This window comes from Oncorhynchus masou, chromosome 32 (assembly GCF_036934945.1).
Source record: "Oncorhynchus masou masou isolate Uvic2021 chromosome 32, UVic_Omas_1.1, whole genome shotgun sequence".
Classification (NCBI taxonomy): Eukaryota; Metazoa; Chordata; class Actinopteri; order Salmoniformes; family Salmonidae; genus Oncorhynchus; species Oncorhynchus masou.
In genome coordinates, this window is record NC_088243.1 from 68,521,165 (window position 1) to 68,547,355 (window position 26,191).

General features: G+C 42.0%; 1 protein-coding gene across 2 annotated transcripts in view; it reads right to left on the reverse strand.

Annotated features, from left to right (window-relative positions):
• Positions 1-26,191, reverse strand: part of LOC135526510 (follistatin-related protein 5-like) — a 211,914-nt gene that overhangs the window by 174,681 nt on the left and 11,042 nt on the right. For both annotated transcript variants that reach the window (XM_064954946.1, XM_064954944.1), the window contains exon 2: positions 14,704-14,860. In XM_064954946.1, coding sequence (XP_064811018.1) covers positions 14,704-14,860 — 157 coding nt within the window. The remainder of the gene's footprint in view (positions 1-14,703; positions 14,861-26,191) is intronic.

Genomic DNA, 26,191 nt, shown 5'->3' on the forward strand with positions numbered 1-26,191 from the left:
TCAGTGGTGATTTTAGCATGGACAGTTGAAGTGGGAAGGTTACATACACTTATGTCATTAAGGAGTCACTAAAACTTGTTTTCAGCCACTCCAGAAATGTCTTGTTAACAAACTATAGTTTAGGCAAGTCGGTTAGGACATCTACTTTGTGCATGACACAAGTCATTTTTCCAACAATTGTTTACAGGCAGATTATTTCACTTATAATTCACTGTATCACAATTCCAGTGGGTCAGAAGTTTACATACACTAAGTTGACTGTGCCTTTAAACAGCTTGGCAAATTCGAGAAAATTATGTCATGGCTTTAGAAGCTTCTGATAGGCTAATTGACATCATTTCAGTCAATTGTACCTGTGGATGTATTTCAAGGCCTACCTTCAAACTGAGTGCCTCTTTGCTTGACATCATGGGAAAATCAAAAGAAATCAGCCAAGACCTCAGAAAAAAAATTGTAGACCTCCACAAGTCTGGTTCATCCTTTGGAGCAATTTCCAAGCGCCTGAAGGTACCACATTCAACTGTACGAACAATAGTATGCAAGTATAAACACCATGGGACCACGCAGTCATCACCGCTCAGGAAGGAGACGCGTTCTGTCTCCTAGAGATGAATGTACTTTGGTGCGAATAGTGCAAATCAATCCTAGAACAACGGCAAAGGACCTTGTGAAGATACTGGAGGAAGCAGGTATCTATATCCACAGTGAAGCCAGTCCTACATCGAGGTAACCTGAAAGGCCGCTCAGCAAGGAATAAGCCACTGCTCCAAAACCGCCATAAAAAAAGCCAGACTACGGTTTGCAACTGCACATGGGGACAAAGAACATATTTTTTTGGAGAAATGTCCTCTGGTCTAATGAAACAAAAATAGAACTGTTTGGTCATAATCGTTATGTTTGGAGAAAAAAAAGGGGGGGGAGATCTTGCAACCCGAAGAACACCATCACAACCATGAAGCACGGGGGTGGCTGCATCATGGTGTGGGGAGGGACTGCAGGAGGGACTGGTGCACTTCACAAAATACAGTGCCTTGCGAAAGTATTCGGCCCCCTTGAACTTTGCGACCTTTTGCCACATTTCAGGCTTCAAACATAAAGATATAAAACTGTATTTTTTTGTGAAGAATCAACAACAAGTGGGACACAATCATGAAGTGGAACGACATTTATTGGATATTTCAAACTTTTTTAACAAATCAAAAACTGAAAAAGTGGGCGTGCAAAATTATTCAGCCCCCTTAAGTTAATACTTTGTAGCGCCACCTTTTGCTGCGATTACAGCTGTAAGTCGCTTGGGGTATGTCTCTATCAGTTTTGCACATCGAGAGACTGAAATTATTTCCCATTCCTCCTTGCAAAACAGCTCGAGCTCAGTGAGGTTGGATGGAGAGCATTTGTGAACAGCAGTTTTCAGTTCTTTCCACAGATTCTCGATTGGATTCAGGTCTGGACTTTGACTTGGCCATTCTAACACCTGGATATGTTTATTTTTGAACCATTCCATTGTAGATTTTGCTTTATGTTTTGGATCATTGTCTTGTTGGAAGACAAATCTCCGTCCCAGTCTCAGGTCTTTTGCAGACTCCATCAGGTTTTCTTCCAGAATGGTCCTGTATTTGGCTCCATCCATCTTCCCATCAATTTTAACCATCTTCCCTGTCCCTGCTGAAGAAAAGCAGGCCCAAACCATGATGCTGCCACCACCATGTTTGACAGTGGGGATGGTGTGTTCAAGGTGATGAGCTGTGTTGCTTTTACGCCAAACATAATGTTTTGCATTGTTGCCAAAAAGTTACATTTTGGTTTCATCTGACCAGAGCACCTTCTTCCACATGTTTGGTGTGTCTCCCAGGTGGCTTGTGGCAAACTTTAAACAACACTTTTTTATGGATATCTTTAAGAAACGGCTTTCTTCTTGCCACTCTTCCATAAAGGCCAGATTTGTGCAATATACGACTGATTATTGTCCTATGGACAGAGTCTCCCACCTCAGCTGTAGATCTCTGCAGTTCATCCAGAGTGATCATGGACCTCTTGGCTGCATCTCTGATCAGTCTTCTCCTTGTATGAGCTGAAAGTTTAGAGGGACGGCCAGGTCTTGGTAGATTTGCAGTGGTCTGATACTCCTTCCATTTCAATATTATCACTTGCACAGTGCTCCTTGGGATGTTTAAAGCTTGGGAAATCTTTTTGTATCCAAATCCGGCTTTAAACTTCTTCACAACAGTATCTCGGACCTGCCTGGTGTGTTCCTTGTTCTTCATGATGCTCTCTGCGCTTTTAACGGACCTCTGAAACTATCACAGTGCAGGTGCATTTATACGGAGACTTGATTACACACAGGTGGATTGTATTTATCATCATTAGGCATTTAGGTCAACATTGGATCATTCAGAGATCCTCACTGAACTTCTGGAGAGAGTTTGCTGCACTGAAAGTAAAGGGGCTGAATAATTTTGCACGCCCAATTTTTCAGTTTTTGATTTGTTAAAAAAGTTTGAAATATCCAATAAATGTCGTTCCACTTCATGATTGTGTCCCACTTGTTGTTGATAATTCACAAAAAAATACAGTTTTATATCTTTATGTTTGAAGCCTGAAATGTGGCAAAAGGTCGCAAAGTTCAAGGGGGCCGAATACTTTCGCAAGGCACTGTAAATGGCATCATGAGGCAGGAAAATTATGTGGATATACTGAAGCAACATCTCAAGACATCAGTCAGGAAGTTAAAGCTTGGTCACAAATGGGGTCTTCCAAAAGGACAATGACCCCAAGCATACTTCTAAAATTGTGGCAAAATGGCTTAAGGACAACAAAGTCAAGGTATTGGAGTGGCCATCACAAAGCCCTGACCTCAATTCTATAGAAAATTTGTGGGCAGACCTGAAAAAGCGTGTGCGAGCAAGGAGGCCTACAAACCTGCCTCAGTTACTCCAGCTCTGTCAGGAGGAATGGGCCAAAATTCACCCAACTTATTGTGGGAAGCTTGTGGAAGGCTACACGGAACGTTTGGCCCAAGTTAAACAATTTAAAGGCAATGCTACCAAATACTAATTGAGTATATGTAAACTTCTGACCCACTGGAAATGTGATGAAAGAAATCAAAGCTGAAATAAATCATTCTCTCTTCTATAATTCTGACATTTCACATTCTTAAAATAAAGTGGTGATCCTAACTGACCTAGGACAGGGCATTTTTACTCTGATTAAGTGTCAAGAATTGTGAAAAAACGGAGTTTAAATGTATTTGGCTCAGGTGTATGTAAACTTCTGACTTCAACTGTAAATCTTGGTGGGGCAAACCACATTTTTGGGTGGGATGCCTGGCAGCAAACCCACTATACAACACAACATTAAACAATACATGAATTGCACTATAACGGTGACAAACGGTGGCCACAAACTGTTAGGGCCTACATAAAGCTGTCCTAACAGCAGACTCCCAACAGCAGTCCCAATATCTTACCACTGCCACACATGGCTATCAGCGGAGCCTTGTCTGGCAGTGAAACAGTTAATTCATACTCATTTACTGCCTTTAAAAAAAACAGCTGATATGTCTGACTTGCTTAAACAAATGTGGTTTCTACTGACAATTGACATGTACAAACTATGGCATAAGAGGACGACAAGTGCATAAGAGGCCGTAATTTCTATTAAGACATTAATAAGCGAGCTACGACGGACATAGTCAATATAACTATTTGTTCAGCACTTTTGAAATATACAGAGACAGAATTCAGAACATAGACTGTTCATACAGTGTTCTCCCTGTACACCAAGTCAGAAATATAGGATAAATAAAGTGGTCATATAAGCAGACAATGAAAGCTCTTACAATACTCAATGATTACATTTCTCTAAAAGGTTATAGGCTACATGTGCACCACCAAGTCAGAACCATAGGCAAAATTAAGAGGAGAAAATAGACCAAATTATGGGCTTCTAACAGTTTACTACACAACATACACTTACTATTACATTCTTAGCTACAGTATACATATCTCCCTGGCATATTACATAATTTATGCAGCAGCATGCAGGACATTTTTGGACTAACCTTGTTGTGTTGTGCTCACTTGAACAGGAAGGTGGTGCGGCGCTCCGTTGTGGACAAATTTGTCATCAAACTTTGTCATCAAAGTCTGGCATTCTCTGGATTTCTGGTGCTTTCAAGACAACTGGGAACTCGAAAAAACATCAGTGATCTTCAGGTCGTAGCTCTAGAAAGAGGCCCAAGTTCCCAAATTTACAATTCCGAGTTCAAAACGTATATTCCCAGTCGAAACACTTTCATTCCCAAGTTCCCAGGTGTCTTGAACTCACTGAAGTGAAATTTCCCAGTTCCAAGTTAATGGTTGTTTTGAGAGGAGAAGAAATCATGCTGCATTGACAGCATGGCCAATGCTGAATGTTTATAATTTTAAGCTTGGAAAAGAGTCCCTTAACTTCTTAGGGCTGCAATCCCGTTAACGGGATCAATATGACAACAGCCAGTGAAAGTGCAGGGCGCCAAATTCAAAACAACAGAAATCTCATTTTTAATTGTTATGTTAGGTCACCACCAAGCCACAGAAAAACACAGCCATTTTTCCAGCCAAAGAGAGGAGTCACAAAAAGCACAAACAGAGATAAAATGAATCACTAACCAGTGATGATCTTCAACAGATGACACTCATAGGACTTCATGTTACACAATACATGTATGTTTTGTTTGATCAAGTTAATATTTATATCAAAAATTCTGATTTTACATTTGCGCAATACGTTTATTAGTTCCAAAAACATCCAGTTATTTTGCATAGCGACATCAATTCAAAAGAAGTACTCATCATAAATGTAGATGTTGGAGTCAACAGAAACCAGAAATCACATTATAAATATTCCTTTACCTTTGATGATCTTCGTCAGAATGCAGTCCCAGGAATCCTTGTTCCACAATAAATGCTTGATTTGTTCGATAATGTCCATTATTTATGTCCAAGTAGCTACTTTTGTTAGGGCGTTAGGTACACATATTTAAACGCTCGTGCAGGTCCAGCATAACTTTGGACAAAAACTTCAAAAAGTTATATTACAGGTCGAATAAACATTTCAAACTAAGTATAGAATCAATCTTTAGGATGTTTTTATCATAAATCTTCAATAACATTCCAACCGGAGAATTCTTTTATGTCTAGAGAAGCCATGGAACGCAGGTCGATATGATGTGAAATGCGCATGACCAGGAAATGGCTCTCTGCCAGTAAACTGACTCATTCAGCTCTTATTCAGCCCCACAACACAGAAGAAGCCTCATTCAAGTTTCTAAAAACGGTTGACATCTAGTGGAAGCCCTAGGAAGTGCAATTTCATCCATACCCCCACTGTGAATTCAATATGGCCTGGGTTGAAAATCGGCCAATCTCAGATTTTTCACTTCCTGTATGGATTTCATCTCTGGTTTTTGCCTGCCATATGAGTTCTGTTATACTCACAGACGTAGTGTCCCCATGAGTGACAGAACACTGAGCCAATCCTGGCCCAACTAGGAAACATTACCATCCCTAAGCTCCGTATGTTCCGCTGGATGCCCCAACACCACAGAAAACATTGAGCTCGGCTGAAACACCTGCATTTTGGAGCAGCCTTGCTCAAGAAAGCAAAAAAGAGACCGTTTGTATGCGGCTTTATTAATTTTTTATTTTACATTGTTTACAAACTGATATGTGACACATATTATTGCAATAACATGCAAAACTGCACTCATTCCCAAAAAAAGTATAAATGATGACACAGCATTGGGTTCAAGCTCACACGGTTCAGAGCAGTTCACAATTCTCTAGCAAGCAGAGAGGGTACTTGTAGATACTTAATGGGAACAGCGCATTGTTTTTAATTATTTTGTTTTGAGCTTTCCCCAAAACATAGGCCTAACCTTAACAATTCGGAATTAATACATAAACTTAACCCTTTCAGTAGTTTCTGTTTTAACTCTGTAATCACACTGAATTAGCGAGTCAAATTATGAGATCAGGTTGCAGGGGAGAGTGTGTGATACAAACATTCAAAATGTCTCGACTGAGGCCTCCCGAGTGGCACAGCGATCTAAGGCACTTTTTCGCAGTGCTAGAGGCGACGCTACAGATCCGGGTTTGATCCCGAGCTGTGTTGCAGCCTGCCGCGACCAGGTGACCCATGAGGTGGCACATAATTGGCCAAAGTCGTCCGGGTTAGGAAAACATTTGACCGGCCGGGATGTTCTTGTCCCACCGCACTGTCATGACGTTGGCCTGGGGGATAGGTTTATGACAGTCATAAATACCTCTTCCCCCCTTTTCCCTCTCTCTACCCTACTGAGGTTACATTTAGAAAACCCTTGGTTAACATAGAGATTCTGGGAACATCAGAATGTGGGGGGAAATTAACGATATTCTGGTAATCTGAGTAATTGAACATATACTTGAATACTTGAATATGATGTTAGTTCGGTTGTCATCTGAGACATTCTCATCAATGATAAGATTACGTAAACTCTACAGTGGAAAGTCTACACATCAGAGTTATCGGATTCACATGGAATTGTTGTTCAATTTAAATGTTTGAATATGAAATTATTTGTGATGGGATGAAATGTGATTTTAGCTTCTAAAATGTGAGATGTGGGTTTTCATAAGTTGGGGCTGCTCACTCAGTTGTCCGCTTCTGTGAAGGGACATGGGCTATAAAACTTTTCAAACACGCCCTCTTCTCCCTTCCTATATAAAGCCTTGACGACAATAGAACTTCCTGTTCCGAGGATATGAGGGCGACGGTCCTATGTCAGAATGGTTCAGATAATAACTACAGAACGAAGCCAACATCAGCATGAGCTTTGGTTGCGAATGGTATGAACTTTATAACTCTTATTCACTACAGAAATGATACCTCCTAGCTGTTGAGTTAGCGACCGCAGCTGCAAACGCAGGTCAGGAAGGAACAGACAGAGTATCCCGTCTATCACACAACGACGTTACTACAACGTATCCAATTGACAACCAGAGACATTCTTCAAAGGACAGAGGACTCGGTTTGGCAACACTGCCTTCAATCTACCACCAACCTACTAAAGCGCAGCTCAGAGTAAATATTTATTGCATTTTCCTTTTCCAAATGGGCGGTAATTTAGAATGCTTAAGATACTGTATTTACGGTAGCACAGCTTCGCCTTTGTTCCTGTCTTCCCGGTCCTTCACTCAATCCAGCCCCTTTTCCCTTGTGTAACCAGCTGTCATATCTGTTCCGTCCACTAGGGACGTTTTCCTTTATGACGTAATTTGTAATCAAGTTATGATTAATTGTGTGTATGTGAATTCTGTGTGATTAGTTAAGTATTTAGTAAATAAATAATTAAACCCAATTTTGTATTGCTGATTCAAATTGTTAGCCAGGGTTCTTGCAGATAAAATAATTTACAACTTTCAGATTAGGAGACTGAAGTAAAATGAAGATTAATGTTGAGTGCTATTGATGTAAAATATTACTAGTTCTTTAAAAGTTTATTCGGAAGATAACATCTCTATAAATATTATTTTGTGGTGCTCGACTCTCTAGTTAATTACATTTACATGATTAGCTCAATCAGGTGATATTGATTACAGAGAAATTATTTTATAGAATAGCATGTCTTATCAATTAATCCGGCATAGCCAAAGACATGACAGCACTCTAGCGACACATACGGCAGGCTGGGCACATGCACACTGACACGGTAGCCAGTTGTGCTGTGTTTCCTCCGACACATTGGTGCGGCTGGCTTCTGGATTAAGCGAGCAGTGTGTCAAGAAGCAGTGCGGCTTGGCGGGGTCATGTTTCGGAGGACGCATGGCTCTCGACCCTTCTCCTCTTCCGAGTCCGTACGGGAGTTGCAGCGATGGGACAAGACTGTAACGACCAATGAATATCATGAAATTGGGAGAAAAATCAGTTTTTAAAAGTATTATAATAACCCTTTAAAAAAGAAAAGCTAGCACACCAGATACGCTGCTCCAATGCTTTATTCCTGCACCCACATACAGTGAGTGTACAAAACATTAGGAACAACTTCCTAATATTGAGTTGCACCTAGGGCTGTTACGGTGACCGTATTACTGCCACACCAGTGGGTAACTAGGCTTCTCCAAGCTCTGATGCTGTTGATGAGCATAAAAGCAACAGATGCCATTAATAAGAAGGGGCTAGTAGCGTCTTATATGGTGAGCTACCGAGTGGCTAAGACAGGCAAGACCCATACTATTGTGGAGGACTTCATTCTTGCTGCTGCCACGGATATGGATGGGACAATGCTGGGGGAAAAGGCCCAAAAGAACTATACAGACAATGCCCTCATCAAACAACACTGTTTCACAACGCATCAGTGACATAGCAGGAGATGTTTTAAAACAATTACTAATTTACATACAAGCCTGTGCCCAAGATCACTAAGGTAACCTGCCTAAATGACTACCGACACGTAGCACTCACGTCTGTAGCCATGAAGTGCTTTGAAAGGCTGGTCATGGCTCACATCAACACCATCATCCCAGAAACCCAAGACCCACTCCAACTTGCACACTGCCCCAACAGATCCACAAATGATGCAATCTCTATTGCACTCCACACTGCCCATTCCCACCTGGACAAAAGGAACACCTATGTGAGAATGCTATTCATTGACTACAGCTCAGCGTTCAACACCATAGTGCCCTCAAAGCTCATCAAAAAGCTAAGGACCCTGGGACTAAACAACTCACTCTGCAACTGGATCCTTGACGGGCCGCCCGCAGGTGGTGAGGGTTGGTAACAACACATCCGCCAAGCTGATCCTCAACACAGGGGCCCCTCAGTGGTGTGTACTCAGTCCCCTCCTGTACTCCCTGTTCACTCATGACTGCACGGCCAGGCACAACTCCAACACATCATTCAATTTTCCAATGACACAACAGTGGTAGGCCTGATCACTGACAACGAAGAGACAGCCTATAGGGAGGAGGTCAGAGACCTGGCCGTGTGGTGTCAGGACAACAACCTCTCCCTCAACGTGATCAAGACAAAGGAGATGATTGTGGACTACAGGAAAAAGAGGACTGAGCACGCCCCCATTCTCATCGACGGGGCTGCAGTGGAGCAGTTTGAGAACTTCAAGTTCCTTGGTGTCCACATCACCAACAAACTAACATGGTCCAAGCACACCAAGACAGTCGTGAAGAAGGCACGGCAAAACTTATTCCCCCTCAGGAGACTGAATTTATTTGGCATGGGTCCTCAGTTCCTCAAAAGGTTCTACAGCTGCACCATCGAGAGCATCCTGACAGGTAGCATCACTGCCTGATATGGCAACTGCTCGGCCTCTGACCACAGGGCACTAGAGAGGGTAGTGTGAATGGCCCAGTATCATCCAGTACCTCTATACCAGGCGGTGTCAGAGGAAGGCCCTACAAAATGTCAAAGACTCCAGACACCCTAGTCATAAACTGTTCTCTCTGCTATGGCACAGCAAGCGGTACCGGAGCGACAAGTCTAGGTCCAAGAGGCATCTAAACAGCTTCTACCCCCAAGCCATAGGACTCCTGAACATCTAGTCAAAAGGCTACTCAGACTATTTGCATTGACCCCTCCCCCTCTTTACACCGCTGCTACTCTCTGTTGTCATCTATGCATTTAGTCACTTTAATAACTCTACCTACATCTACATACTACCTCAACTAACCGGTGCCCCCGCACATTGACTCTGTATCAGTACCCCCCTGTATATAGTCTCGCTATTGTTATTTTACTGCTGCTCTTTAATTAGTTGTTACTTTTCTATCTTATTCTTATCTAGGGTTTTTTTAAACTGCATTGTTGGTTAGGGGCTCGTAATTAAGCATTTCACTGTAAGGTCCTACACCTGTTGTATTTGGCGCATGACTAATACAATTTGATTTGATTTGATCAACAAATCATTCCCATGAAAATTCTGACATTCATTTTCAGAGTGGGGCCATGTCATCAATATTCATCAATATGCATTGCGTCGCTCCTTATAATGAAAGTTAAAGCCATAATGTTGGGCCCACTCAGCACAGTCACAGCACTGAGGGTACACCACTCTGGCAATAGTACAGTAGGTTAATTTATCATAACACATGATGATTAATTTACTACTCAGATGCTACACGTCTACTGCAGCCATGACTCATATTGGATATTATATTAATAAAAGGCAAGTCCACAACACTGAAGAATATGTCTCGCTGATATTAAACATAATTTACTGTATTTTTTATTATACTGTACAAAATTATTGTAATCTGTTCCACAGCAACAGCAGAGTATTTATCTACGCTATTAAACTGAATATAGTTTTGATTACATATTGTTGTCCACCCCAAAATCCACAAATGAGTAGGAGATTGGAAAGATCCTAGAGAAATATTTGGAAACATAAGTAAAGAAAGGCTGAAGTCCGGTGTCACACACATTGAAAATTAATATTAACACACACGGGGACAACTTTGGTTTGGAAAATATGCCAGCCTGTGCCTAAGTGATAAAAGGTGTTGGGCCCCGAGGGAGAATGTAGTGTGGGACCTATTATGTGGGTCAGCCATAAAAAATCAGTGATAATTTCAAATTCTTGTATATTATTCTCTTTTTTTTCTTGTTTTCGCCACAGGCCTGCATAGCCGAATATAAAAAATCTTATTTCATTACATTTAAAAGGAGTAATGACTGAATATACACTACCCTTCAACATTTTGGGGTCACTTAGAAATGTCCTTGTTCTTGAAAGAAAAGCAAATTTTACCATTAAAATAACATCAAATTGATCAGAAATACAGTGTAGACATTGTTAATGTTATTATAGACTATTGCAGCTGGAAACGGCAGATTTTTTTAATGGAATATCTACATAGGCGTACAGAGGCCCATTGTTAGCAACCATCACTCCTGTGTTACAATCGCACGTTGTGTTAGCTAATCCAAGTTTATCATTTTAAAAGGCTAATTGATCATTAGAAAACCCTTTTGCAATTATGTTAGCACAGCTGAAAACTGTTGTTCTGATTAAAGAAGCAATAACATTGGCCTCCTTTAGACTTGTTGAGTATCTGAAGCATCAGCATTTGTGGGTCGATTAGAGGCTCAAAATGGCCAGAAACAAATACCTATCTTCTGAAACTCGTCAGTCTATTTTTGTTCTGAGAAATTAAGGCTATTCCACGCGGGAAATTGCCAATCTCCTTTCACAGAACAGCGCAAACTGGCCCTAACCTGAATAGAAAGAGGAGTGGGAGGCCCCGGTGCACAACTGAGGAAGAGGACAAGTACATTAGAGTGTCTAGTTTGATAAACAGACGCCTCAATAGTCCTCAAATGGCAGCTTCATTAAATAGTACCCACAAAACACCAGTCTCAATATCAACATTGAAGAGGCGACTCCTGGATGCTGGCCTTCTAGGCAGAGTTGCAAAGAAAAAGCCATATCTCAGACTGGCCCATAAAAAGAAAAGATTAAGATGGACAAAAGAACACTGGACAGAGGAACTCGAAGGCCAGCATCCCGGAGTCGCCACTCAGTGTTGACGTTGAGACTGGTGTTTTGCAGGTACTATTTAATTAACCTGCCAGTTGAGGACTTGTGAGGTGTCTGTTTATCAAACTAGACACTCTAACTTGCTCACTTGTGCACCTGGGCCTCCCACTCCTCTTTCTATTCTGGTTAGAGCCAGTTTGCGCTGTTCTGTGAATGGAGTAGAACACAGTGTTGTACGAGATCTTCAGTTTCTTTGAAATTTCTCGCATGGAATAGGGTTAGGGTTTTATAATGACCAATTAGCCTTTTAAAATAATAAACTTGGATTAGCTAACACAACGTGCCATTGTAACACAGGAGTGATGGTTGCTGATAATTGGCCTCTGTACGCCTACGTAGATATTCCATAAAAAAATCTGCCGTTTCCAGCTACAATAGTCATTTACAACATTAACAATGTCTACACTGTATTTCTGATGAATTTGATGCTATTTTAATGGACAAAACCATTAGCTTTTCTTTCAAGAACAAGGACATTTCCAAGTGACCCCAAACTTTTGAAGGGTAGTGTACATGCAGTGTACTGTATGTCCAGGTTGAACCCAGGTTACTAAATTGGGCCAGTATCTAATGTATAGAAAGTCCTACTTTCCAGATCTTGGTTCGAATACTATTTTAAATCGTTCAACTATATTGAGAGTTCACTTTAAGTTGCCTCAAGTGCCAGGTGGGGGAGGTTTGCTGTTTTGGAACTTCTCTATTGGTTCTGCTAAGCCAGGCGAGCTCAAACAAGCCAAGATAAAGTATTTTCAATTATTTGAAATAGTATTTGAACCCAGGTCTGTACTGCCTAGCATCATACTGTGCCACTCACCGAACTAGACAATGGTTGAGTATGAGACACAGCTTATTTCTGAGAGGCAGACAGGTGAAAGAGAATGGTGAGCAGTGGACTGCAGAGAAGAAGCTGTTCAGTCTTGCTGCTGAAAACATGATTGATGAAGTCATTATATGGTCAATGTCACAGTTTAAAGTGGTATACCTAAGATAATGTACTCTGCTTGCTTTTGAAAGGGAATGGACATTGAAAGACATTACTATTTTGACCTTACAAGGGATATGTTATGGGACAGATACTATGATAAAGTCACAAGGTTGACCCTATAGATTAGGGGCAGTTCTTACTTGAAGATGCCCGTGTGACTTTGTCTAAATCAATTTAGGAAATGTAGATTAATTTGCATCACTTCTATAAGCCTCTTGCCTCAATGAAGCAGCACAGCAATGTTTAGAACCATCCATAAAAAAAAAAACATTTCTAAGCCACGCTGAACACAACATGTTCCACATTAATGAAAACATTGCCAATATTAGCCTTTTTTTAACAACTCCCATGTCAATATGACCTTTGAGTCTGTCTTTCAGTACAACGCCAACTTCTAGCCTCTGGTGCAGTGTAACTGTGGTGCAGTGTCTCACGTTCTGTTAACACCATCTGTCCTCCTTCTTCCTCCCTCTCTCTCTCTCTCTCTCTCTCAATTCAATTCAAGAGGCTTTATTGGCATGGGAAACATATGTTTACATTGCCAAAGCAAGTGAAATGGATAAACGATAAAAAGTGAACAGTAAATATTACACTCACACAAGTTCCCTAAATAATAGAGACATTTCAAATGTCATATCATGTCTATATACATTTAAAGTACAAAAAGGGAAATAAATAAACATAAATATGGGTTGTATGTGCTCCCGAGTGGCGCAGCGGTCTAAGGCACTGCATCTCAGTGCTAGAGACGTCACTACAGACCCTGGTTTGATTCCAGGCTGTATCACAACTGGCTGTGATTGGGAGTCCCGTAGGGCAGTGCATAACCAGCGTCGTTAGGGTTTGGCCAGAGTAGGCTGTCATTGTAAATAAGAATATGTGTCTCTAATATGGTCATACATTTGGCAGAAGGTTAGGAAGTACAGCTCAGTTTCCACCTTATTTTGTGGGCAGAGTGCACATAGCCTGTCTCCTCTTGAGAGCCAGGTCTGCCTACGGCAACCTTTCTCAATAGCAAGGCCATGCTCACTGAGTCTGTACATAGTCAAAGCATTCCTTCATTTTGGGTCAGTTACAGTGGTCAGGTATTCTGCCACTGTGTACTCTCTGTTTAGGGTAAAATAGCATTCTCGTTTGCTCTGTTTTTTTATTAATTATTTCCAATGTGTCAAGTAATTCTCTTTTTGTTTTCTCATGATTTGGTTTGGTCTAATTGCATTGCTGTCATGGGGCTCTGCGGGATCTGTTTGTGTTTGTGAACAGAGCCCCAGGACCAGCTTGCTTAGGGGACTCTTCTCCAGGTTCATCTCTCTGTGGGTGATGGCTTTGCTACGGAAGGTTTGGGAATCACTTCCTTTTAGGTGGTTGAAGAATTTAATGGCTCTTTTCTAGATTGTATTTATCTCTCTATCTCTCTCTCTCCCCTCCTTCATTCTCTCACACAAAGTCATTATCAACACTGATCCCTGGACTTAAAATTGCCATTGTTTCTCATGTTTTATTCGCATTCCAACACAATTAATAAGCCAATAATAATTTTTAAAAGTCTCTATTTCGAGATGGCAGAGGCTGAGGAGTGTGTATTGTAGTGCTTATCACTCACAGGGGGGTTTACAGTAAGTGTGTGTACAGGGAAAACACACATACACACCCCCACACACAAATGCCTGCAGACAAAAGAGCGTGCCCATCAAATGGTTTTCTCTGCATTCCAATTGGACTTCATTTATATATTATGTAATATGACAATCACATGGCTCTCACCTTTTTAAGTAAGAAAGACAGAGTAGGGGAGAGAGAGCTTGTTGGTGCTTTGAGAAATACATGGAATCCGATTGTGCTTGCAGAGCTAGGCCTGCGTTGTCAAGTCGATAAAGTTTCAATTACGCTCTCAACTTGGATGTTTTTGCTAAAATGGCAGTTCACTTTTAGTATTCATGCCCCCTCTAATAAATTCCCTTTCTCCCCTCACCTCAATCAGATATATTCAACATAAATTTCAAAATATGATGTTAACTTGATGCTCAAGTTTCCTTGGCAAAACACCAGTAATAAATCCCTGAGCCTTAAGAAAAAACAAAAGTAGCTTGATTCTCAATTCCCCTTGTTATGAAAGGCTAATGGAACGGGAATGACCCAATACCTTGTGTCGGAACCTCACGACAGGTCGATAGGGTGGCGGCACGAATCCCTCCTCCTTGCCTGGCCTCCCCTCGACGACTCCCACTCCCACTCCGAGGGAGACCATTCCCAACAAGAATGCCAGCGAGCACCATCTGGGTGTCTTCATTGGTCTGATCCTGTAAAAAAAAAAAAGAGTAGTGAGCAGTTCGGCAGACCCCTTCGACCGTGGCTGCAGTTCAATATCGGTTGGGGGCCTGAGACCATAAATCAACCAAGCTGTAATTAGTGTAGACAATGGGCATTGCAAATATGTCGTTGGTTTAAACTAATGCTTTCAATAAGTGCCTCACACTCAACGAAGAAGATTAGATCTGCTTTGGAATCAAGTAAAGGGAAATAGGTAAATAAAGATAAAGGAAGACAAAAGAGTCAATGTATTAGGATAACGATGGTGATGAATTGGCATTAGTTCAAAATAAGTAACTGTGAGAAAGAACACATTGCTTAATACAAACATTTTCATTAGTTGCTGCAACATAGTAACATCCAAATGCTATTTACAGAAGATATAGTGGCACACCGGAAAATTATTCCTACACTATCTACTGTACTAATGCAATAAAGTCACATTCTGAATATCACTCGTCTTCAATTATTCATTACACAGTATGAAAACAAGTTTGACCTTATCACGATGGCAATCAAACCAAACACCATGTGTGGAAAAAAAATGATTTCCTTATTAAAAAGCTATTTCCGTGGAACTACGGAAAGACACAACGCAGGCTAACATAAAACAGCTTCAACATGTGTTCCAGTCACTGTTTTAGTGTCTCTTTTTTCAATTGAACTACATGAGAGCTAAAGGTACTACTGAGTGAAACACTGCCCGAACATTGGTGAATGTCGCTGCTTTAAAGTCCTCCTCACATCACAACCCTAGAATAACTGACATCAGGGGTATGACCCCGTTCCCCTGTTGTTCTGAGTATTAGACATATCTCAACAACGCTGGCAGGGCTCGTGCCCACATGCTGTTTCCATAGGTCAAGGGTCAAATTCACAAAAGCAATGTGATACAAAGATCTGCTGTAAAACCAGGAAGTGTTCATAATGTGTTCGTGTGACTTGTTGGCTTCCTCTGCGCCTGCAGTAGGTTTGCAAAAGTGCAAACCCTGGAACTCCAGGCAAGCTAAAGCAAACACTGGTACTCCAGGCAGACTAAAGCAAACCCTGGTACTACAGGCAGACTAAAGCAAACCCTGGAACTCCAGGCAGACTAAAGCAAACACTGGTACTACAGGCAGACTAAAGCAAACACTGGTACTACAGGCAGACTAAAGCAAACACGGGTACTACAGGCAGACTAAAGCAAACACTGGTACTACAGGCAGACTAAAGCAAACACTGGTACTCCAGGCAGACTAAAGCAAACACTGGTACTACAGGCAGACTAAAGCAAACACTGGTACTACAGGCAGACTAAAGAAAACACTGGTACTACAGGCAGACTAAAGCAAACACTGGTACTCCAGGCAGACTAAAGCAAACACTGGTACTCCAGGCAGACTAAAGCAAACACTGGTACTCCAGGCAGACTAAAGAAAACACTGGTACTCCAGGCAGACTAAAGCAAACACTGGTACTCCAGGCAGACTAAAGCAAACACTGGTACTACAGGCAGACTAAAGCAAACACTGGTACTACAGGCAGACTAAAGCAAACACTGGTACTCCAGGCAGACTAAAACAAACACTGGTACTACAGGCAGACTAAAGCAAACACTGGTACTCCAGGCAGACTAAAGCAAACACTGGTACTCCTGTCAGACTAAAGCAAACACTGGTACTACAGGCAGACTAAAGCAAACACTGGTACTACAGGCAGACTAAAGCAAACACTGGTACTCCAGGCAGACTAAAGCAAACGCTGGTACTCCAGGCAGACTAAAGCAAACGCTGGTACTCCAGGCAGACTAAAGCAAACACTGGTACTACAGGCTGACTAAAGCAAACACTGGTACTCCAGGCAGACTAAAGCAAACGCTGGTACTCCAGGCAGACTAAAGCAAACACTGGTACTCTAGGCAGACTAAAGCAAACACTGGTACTCCAGGCAGACTAAAGCAAACACTGGTACTCCAGGCAGACTAAAGCAAACACTGGTACTACAGGCAGACTAAAGCAAACACTGGTACTCCAGGCAGACTAAAGAAAACTCTGGTACTACAGGCAGACTAAAGCAAACACTGGTACTACAGACAGACTAAAGCAAACACTGGTACTACAGGCAGACTAAAACAAACACTGGTACTACAGGCAGACTAAAGCAAACACTGGTACTCCAGGCAGACTAAAGCAAACACTGGTACTCCAGGCAGACTAAAGCAAACACTGGTACTACAGGCAGACTAAAGCAAACACTGGTACTCCAGGCAGACTAAAGTAAACACTGGTACTACAGGCAGACTAAAGCAAACACTGGTACTCCAGGCAGACTAAAGCAAACACTGGTACTACAGGCAGACTAAAACAAACACTGGTACTCCAGGCAGACTAAAGCAAACACTGGTACTACAGGCAGACTAAAGTAAACACTGGTACTACAGGCAGACTAAAGCAAACACTGGTACTACAGGCAGACTAAAGCAAACACTGGTATTACAGGCAGACTAAAGCAAACACTGGTACTACAAGCAGACTAAAGCAAACACTACAGGCAGACTAAAGCAAACACTGGTACTCTAGGCAGACTAAAGCAAACACTGGTACTACAGGCTGACTAAAGCAAACACTGGTACTCCAGGCAGACTAATGAAAACACTGGTACTACAGGCAAGCTAAAGCAAACACTGGTACAACAGGCAGACTGAAGAAAACACTGGTACTACAGGCAGACTAAAATGTTCAAATACACTGTTCAAAAAAATAAAGGGAACACTTAAACAACACAATGTAACTCCAAGTCAATCACACTTCTGTGAAATCAAACTGTCCACTTCGGAAGCAACACTGATTGACAATACATTTCACATGCTGTTGTGCAAATGGAATAGACAACAGGTGGAAATTATAGGCAATTAGCAAGACACCCCCAATAAAGGAGTGGTTCTGCAGGTGGTGACAACAGACCACTTCTCAGGTCCTATGCTTCCTGGCTGATGTTTTGGTCACTTTTGAATGCTGGCGGTGCTTTCACTCTAGTGGTAGCATGAGATGGAGTCTACAACCCACACAAGTTGCTCAGGTAGTGTAGCTCATCCAGGATGAAATATCAATGCGAGCTGTGGCAAGAAGGTTTGCTGTGTCTGTCAGCGTAGTGTCCAGAGCATGGAGGCGCTACCAGAAGACAGGCCAGTACATCAGGAGACGTGGAGGTGGCCGTAGGAGGTGAACAACCCAGCAGCAGGACCGCTACCTCCGCCTTTGTGCAAGGAGGAGCAGGAGGGGCACTGCCAGAGCCCTGCAAAATGACCTCCAGCAGGCCACACATGTGCATGTGTCTGCTCAAATGGTCAGAAACAGACTCCATGAGGGTGGTATGAGGGCCCGACGTCCACAGGTGGGGGTTGTGCTTTCAGCCCAACACCGTGCAGGATGTGTGGCATTTGCCAGAGAACACCAAGATTGGCAAATTCGCCACTGGCACCCTGTGCTCTTCACAGATGAAGGCAGGTTCACACTGAGCACATGTGACAGACGTGACAGAGTCTGGAGACGCCGTGGAGAACGTTCTGCTGCCTGAAACATCCTCCAGCAGGACCGTTTTGGCGGTGGGTCAGTCATGGTGTAGGGTGGCATTTCTTTGGGGGGCTGCTCAGCCCTCCATGTGCTCGCCAGAGGTAGCCTGACTGCCATTAGGTACCGAGATGAGATCCTCAGACCCCTTGTGCTTGTGCTGGTGCGGTTGGCCCTGGGTTCCTCCTAATTCAAGACAATGCTAGACCTCATGTGGCTGGAGTGTGTCAGCAGTTCCTGCAAGAGGAAGGCATTGATGCTATGGACTGGCCCGCCCGTTCCCCAGACCTGAATCCAATTGAGCACATCTGGGACATCATGTCTCGTTCCATCCACCAACGCCACGTTGCACCACAGACTGTCCAGGAGTTGGCGGATGTTTTAGTCCAGGTCTGTGAGGAGATCCCTCAGGAAACCATCCGCCACCTCATCAGGAGCATGCCCAGGCGTTGTAGGGAGGTCATACAGGCACGTGGAGGCCACACACACTACTGAGCCTCATTTTGACTTGTTTTAAGGACATTACATCAAAGTTGGGTCAGCCTGTAGTGTGGTTTTCCACTTTAATTTTGAGTGTGACTCCAAATCCAGACCTCCATGGGTTGATAAATTTGATTTCCATTGATAATTTTTGTGTGATTTTGTTGTCAGCACATTCAACTATGTAAAGAAAAAAGTATTTAATACAAATATTTCATTCATTCAGATCTAGGATGTGTTATTTTAGTGTTCCCTTTATTTTTTTGAGCAGTGTAGTATTTGAATCCAGGTCTGGGCAATAGCACATCTCCCAGTGCCATCAATCTACTGTTTCCCCCTGGTGTCTAAATGTTAAATGGATTGGGATGGGGTGGTATTTATAATAGATCCTGTGTCACAGACATGGACGAGATGAGTCTGCCGAAAACCAAATATTGTATTCCACAGTAAGAACCTCATACCAACAGTCAAGCACGGTGGTGGTAGTGCAATTGTTTGGGGATGCTTAGCTGCCATAGGACCTGGATGATTTGCCTTAATAAGGAAACATGAATTATGCTCTGTATCAAAGAATTCTACAGGAGAATGTCAGGCCATCCGTCTGTGAGCTGAAGTTGAAGAACAGCTGGGTCATGCAGCAAGACAATTATCCAGTGCACACAATCAAGTCTATATGAAAATGGTTAAAAAGCAACACATTTGAGGTTTTGGAATAGCCTTATCAAAGTCCAGACCTAATCCCAATTGAGATGTTGTCGCAGGACTTGAAACGAGCAGTTAAAGCTTGAAAACCCACAAATGTTGCTGAGTTAAAGCAGTTCTGCATTCAAGAGTGGGCCAAAATTCCACAGCGATGTGGGAGACTGATCAACAACTACAGGAAGCATTTGGTTGGAGTCATTGCAGCTAAAGGTGGCACAACCAGTTATTGAGTGGAAGGGGGAAATTACTTTTTCACACAGGAGAATTGAATAACTTTGTTAATTAAATAAATAAGTATCCTTTTTTTGTTATTTGTAAACTCAGGTTCCCTTTATCTAATATCAGGTTTTGGTTGAAGATCTGCTAACATTCAGTATGAATAATATGCAAAACTAGAGAAATTCTGAAAAGGGGGCAAATAATGTATATCATTTTCATGCTGTCATTCTTTTGTAGAGGATAGCCATGTGCTGGGGGGATATTTATAATAACAAGAAATTATTGGATTTATATACTGCTTTTTCCAGATGCTCCAACTGTTTGTGGGGCAAACTCACCTCATCCGGCACCAATGTTCTCTATGTTGCGTAAGCCTGCATCCCTTGAGACTCATAACTCATTACTGATATGGTAATACTGTGGTTGCTGGTTAGATCATTCATTGACATAGTATATTACAGCATGGGCTGTATGGATCATCCTTGTTCTACGCCACTGGTTTGATGTATAACTTAATGTGTATTATTGATTGAATAACAGTATAATGAGCCAACCAATATATTTGTTATAGGGCTAAGATTTGATTAAGATGTTGTTTTTTTTACCTTTATTTTACTAGGCAAGTCAGTTAAGAACAAATTCTTATTTTCAATGACGGCCTAGGAACAGTGGGTTAACTGCCTGTTCAGGGGCAGAACGACAGATTTTGTACCTTGTCAGCTCGGGGATTTGAACTTGCAACCTTTCGGTTACTAGTCCAATGCTCTAACCACTAGGCTACACTGCCGCCCCTGTTTCTTTTTATGCCAATGAAATTACAGCTGTTCCATTTTCATAACATTTTATTTCTTCTGGGAAGATAGCAGATGAAATGCAAAACTTTTAAAGTAAAACCCACATCCTTTTTTCATTTGATCAGAGGCTGCATTTGAGAGACAAATCGCAACTCTTAAGAGCCATGTGTGTTTGCGTGGGGAGCAAAGTGAGAGAGATTGAAAGTGGTGCCTCCACTTGGTGCCTCTGCTTCGTGGCTATAAATCCAAGACAGCATGTCTAAGCTTTGGCATTGACTTTGAAATGATGACTACCTAGCACTCACAATTTACACAATACATCCCACTTTGACAGGTGTCCAGCAAAGCTCCATCTGAGTCCTTTTTTGCGCTCCATAGAACCGGCAATGCATGACAACTGGAGAGACTATGGACTGTGATAGGTGGAGTGTTTTTACTTATTACATGCATGTATGCACCAGTACACAGGGGTTCACTACAGCATGGGGTTTGTTTGTACTGTATGACCTCCTGTACATAGTTTAACCGTATTTGACCCTTTAACCTTGTAGGCTGAGGCAGAGACGTTAATACACATGATTTTACAAACGCGGTTTGAGACTGAGGTTTTCTTCCATAGACATACTAAGAGGCAATTACATTTTTGGGGGCTGGCAAATCGCCCGTTGAGTGAACCTGACTCGAAATAATGCATGTTTATGAGTCAGCTATATGCTTATCTATATATGTTCATCTGCATGTGTAGTGTTGCTATGGTGAGAAAGTGTGCTTCTTTGTGAAATGGCTAGAGCGTATTGTCAAGACCAGGTATTCCCCCATGGGTATGCGCAATGCTGTCGTGGGTACGGCAAATAAAAATGAGATTCACATTTTTTTAAATAAAACAAACAAATTATTATTTTTTAAACAAAAAACACAAATTCTTCACATTTTCAAGCAGTCCATTTAGTAAGGCCGGCGTTCATAGAGACACATACCAGCTCTACTAACAGCAGTACTACACCTACACCTGTCGACGACACAAATTGTTCTGCTTCCACGAGTACATCCACATGCTAGCATCAGTAATTCGACATTTTTGTTAGCCCAGCTAGCAAGGACACTGACAGTTATGAATCTGATGCAGCCAAAGATCTACTGCCCCCGTACCCGGGAAAGCACCGAACAACAGACAGGGACGTAGGACCATCGAAGAGGCGCAAATATGATGAGAACTATATTGATTTGGGGTTCACTTTTACTGGGAGTAGTGCCTTTCCTCAGCCACAGTGTGTTAAGTGCAAAAGTATTATCTCACAACTCAATGAAACCTTCACTCTTGCGCAGACATTTAGAAACAAAACATGCCAATTTGAAGGATACGCCATTAAGACGACTTCAATTAGTAAGACATGCATAAAAGCAACAGATATCATTAATTAGAATGGGCTACAAGCATCTTATATGGTGAGATACTGAGTAGCTAGGACAGGCAAGCCCCATACTATTGTGGAGGACTTAATTCTCCCTGCTGCTGTGAATATGGCTGGGATATTGCTGGGAGAAACGTCCCCAAAAACTTTCCAGACAATGCTTTCATCAAACAACACTGTTTCACGATGCATTAGTGACATGGCAGGAGATGTTTTGAAACAATTACTGCTTCGCATACAAGCCAGTGAGTTCTAGGCGTTAAAGCTGGATGAGTCAACAGACGTGGTGGGCCTGGCACAGCTCCTGGTATATGTCCGTTACGTTTACGGGGTGTCAATTAAGGAAGGCATCCTCTTCTGCAAACCACTGGAAACCAGGACAACAGGAGAGGATATTTTTAAGTACTGGACAGCTTTGTGACATCACATGGACGTTGGTGGTCAAGATGTGTTGGTATCTGTACTGATGGCGCAAAACCCATGACAGGGAGACGTAGTGTTCTGGTAACGCGCGTGCAAGTAGTTGCTCCCTATGTCACTTGGGTGCACTGCATTATCCACTAAGAGGCTCTTGCTGCCAAAGGAATGCCTGACAGCTTGAAATAGGTTTTGGATACTACAGTGAAAATGGTTAAATTTGTTAAAGCAAGGTCCCTGAACTCTCGTATATTTTCTGCACTATGCAAGATATGGGCAGCGACAATGTAACACTTTTACAACATACAGAAAAATGTACTGGTTATCAAGGGGCAAAATACTGACACGTTTTTTAAAATTGAGAGACGAGCTGAAAGTTTTCTTTACTGACCATAATTTTCACACAACTGGCCTCTCTGGGTGATGTTTTTTCTCACCTGAATGATCTGAATCTAGGATTACAGGGACTCTCCACAACTATATTCAATGTGTGGGACAAAATTGAGGCTATGATTAAGAAGTTGGAGCTCTTCTCTGTCTGCATTAACAAGGACAACACACAGGTCTTTCCGTCATTGTATGATTTTTTTTGTGTGCAAATGAACTCAAGCTTACGGACAATGTCAAATGTGATATAGCGAAGCACCTGAGTGAGTTGGGTGCTCAATTACGCAGGTACTTTCCCGAAACATATGACACACACAACTGGATTCGTTATCCCTTTCATGCCCTGCCTCCAGTCCACTTACCGATATCTGAACAAGAAAGCCTCATCGAAATTGCAACAAGCGATTCTGTGAAAATGTCATTTAATCAGAAGCCACTGCCAAATTTCTGGATTGGGCTGCGCTCAGAGTAACCTGCCTTGGCAACCGTGCTGTTAAGACACTGATGCACTTTGCAACCACGTACATATGTGAGAGTGGATTCTCTGCCCTCACTAGCATGAAAACTAAATACAGGCACAGACTGTGTGTGAAAAAAAGGATTTAAGACTAAGACACTCTCCAATACAACCCAACATTGCAGAATTATGTGCATCCTTTCAAGCACACCCTTCTCATTAACCTGTGGTTAGTTATTCACCATTTTTAATGAGCAAATAATGTTTTATATGTAAGATGTTTAAATAAAGAGCAAAATTATTGATTATTATAATATTGTTTTTTGTGCCCTGGTCCTATAAGAGCTCTTTGTCACTTCCCACGAACCGGGTTGTGACAAAAACGTATTCTTATGTTTTATAAATGTATCATATAGTGTGTGTGTGGCAGGCTTACAATTATGGCAAAAAAAAAACATTTGAGAGTGTGCGCTGACTCTGGTGCTAGAGGGAGTATGCAGCTGGAGGTTGAATGTTTGAAGGGGTACGGGACTATAAAAAGTTTGGGAACCACTGGTCCAGACCATGTGACCTGACCAGGGAAATAAGTAAGTCCACTGAGTGATCTTCACATCATGATTTAGTAAAGTGATTGGTCTAGAGTTGCCCAATCTCAGCGCTCCACACTCCTACTCCTCCCCACTCGTGTTTTCCCATCTACTCCAGCAAACTGATCCAATCCCCCGGTGATCAGATCTCTTTAAGCATGCTCAGCAGTATTTCTGTGTAAAGATCAATTCTGGGGTTGGAGTTACCGCTGTTTGTCCAAGATCCACACTGGGAACAGTGGAACATCTGCTGTGCTCTGTGTGTCTGCCACACAAACATTCTCCCACGTCTTCTTTCCTAGAGTTATCGTGGCACTTCTCTCACTCCCACTGCCCGACAGCATTGTAGCTGACGCAGATAAAGGGATAGGAGAGATGCTTCAGTTTCAAAGTAGCACTGAACCTCCGGCACTACTGCTCTGCTCTTAACTCTGTAACTCTCACAGGAGTTGAGCTTATTTTGCTGTCTTGTTCTTTCTCCTAACATATAGAATATATACAATAAACCCACCGTGGAGAAAATATAGAATCAAATCTTTCCGAATATGTTGCCCAAGAGAGATCATCTTTCTGAATATGTTGCCTAAGATATATAATCTTTCTGAATATGTTGCCCAAGAGAGTTAATCTTTCTCAATATATTGCCCAAGAGATATCATCTTTCTCAATATGTTGCCCAAGAGATATCATCTTTCTCAATATGTTGCCCAAGTGATATAGTCTTTCTGAATATGTTGGCTAAGAGAGATAATCTTTCTGAAAATGTTGCCCAAGAGAGATAATCTTTCTAAAAATGTTGCCCAATAGAGATAATCTTTCTGAATATGTTGCCCAAACATGCCCCTGCTCAAACCTACTTCTCATCAGAACCCAATGTTGCCTTTTGCCTACCTGCAACGTGGTGTTTGTGCCTTCAACTCATATTACTCACAGAACATACAGAACATATAAAACTCATATTGTTGCTTAGTATTATTACCACATACTATAGACTTGCAAGATAGATAATGTGTTGAAAATTGCAGCCTCTAGGCAACATATGCATGGTTATATTGGAACTCTACACCAATACCAATGTGTCCCTCTGACTACACATATAGAAAACATATGGACCTCTCAAATATCTCAATACTTTTCCACTAATTAAAATCATTGTGTAGTAAAACAGATAGAATATTTCTAAGCATGGGTGCACAGACAAAAACATGTAATATGTACTTGGAAACAATTCATCTTCACCGACATGACAACAGACGTTTATTAGAGTGTATGGGTAGAAAAGGTGTCCCTCTTATGTGGTGTCTCTTTCATTGCCTGACTCGCTGCTGAGCTTACAGTTGTATTCTCTGAAAACTATTATGGATTCTGCCCAGCCTTTACATTGTCAGTTATCTGAAAGTTTTGATGGTGCAATGGATGAAACAACTCTCAATAGTTACGCTATATTAAAGGTACAATCCCTTCTGTGATGCATACACACTTCATTAAGTCATGTGTGCTGTGTCCCTCATACTGCATTAAAAAACTAAGCTGATGGTACGTAAACGTAACATTTCCATGTGCCGTTTTGTTGTGATCTCTGAACAGTAGATGAGTGACACCGCTCACAACCATACCACTTTAAACTATCAGTATGTGACTAAGGTTTATCATCCTATACATGAGTAACAGTCATTCAGATGAAAAAGCTTTGAGAGATCTGTCCCATTGACCCCATAGACATAGACATAGACAAATAGACTGTCCTTAGACAATCCCTCTACCTAGAGGGCAATTATTAGCATCCTTCCAGCATGTCCATGAGTGGTCACATGACCTAAGCCATGGGCATCAATCACGTGCCCATCTTAAAAGGATAAGAGAGGAACCAGCCTATGCGCAGGTGTACGGTGCCCATTCTAGGACAACCTCAAGCCTCACCTCTCCTTGTGAGAAACACAGCCACCAAATGCAGATGGAGGAAACAGAGTTGTACGCTCGCCCTCTCAGCCCTCCTTGTGAGTGGTGAGCCTAAAATGGACACCGAACACACAATAAATATCCCTGACTCAGTACATGAGGAACACAGCTTCTAAATGGCAGGCGGATAACGACAGCGCAGGCTTACCCCACCAGACAAGAGGTGAGCGAGGAGACAGCCCTTTGTGTGCATTTGTGGTCTACATGTTGTGAGAGCATTATTTTTTATCCCAAATCCTATTTCTGAGGCTGTTATCTGGTTTCATTCAGATATACATCACAACACATAAAATGTGATCACATGAGCTTTGAATGTATTCGTTGCGTATTGCATCTCCCCCTCCCCCGCACTGAAG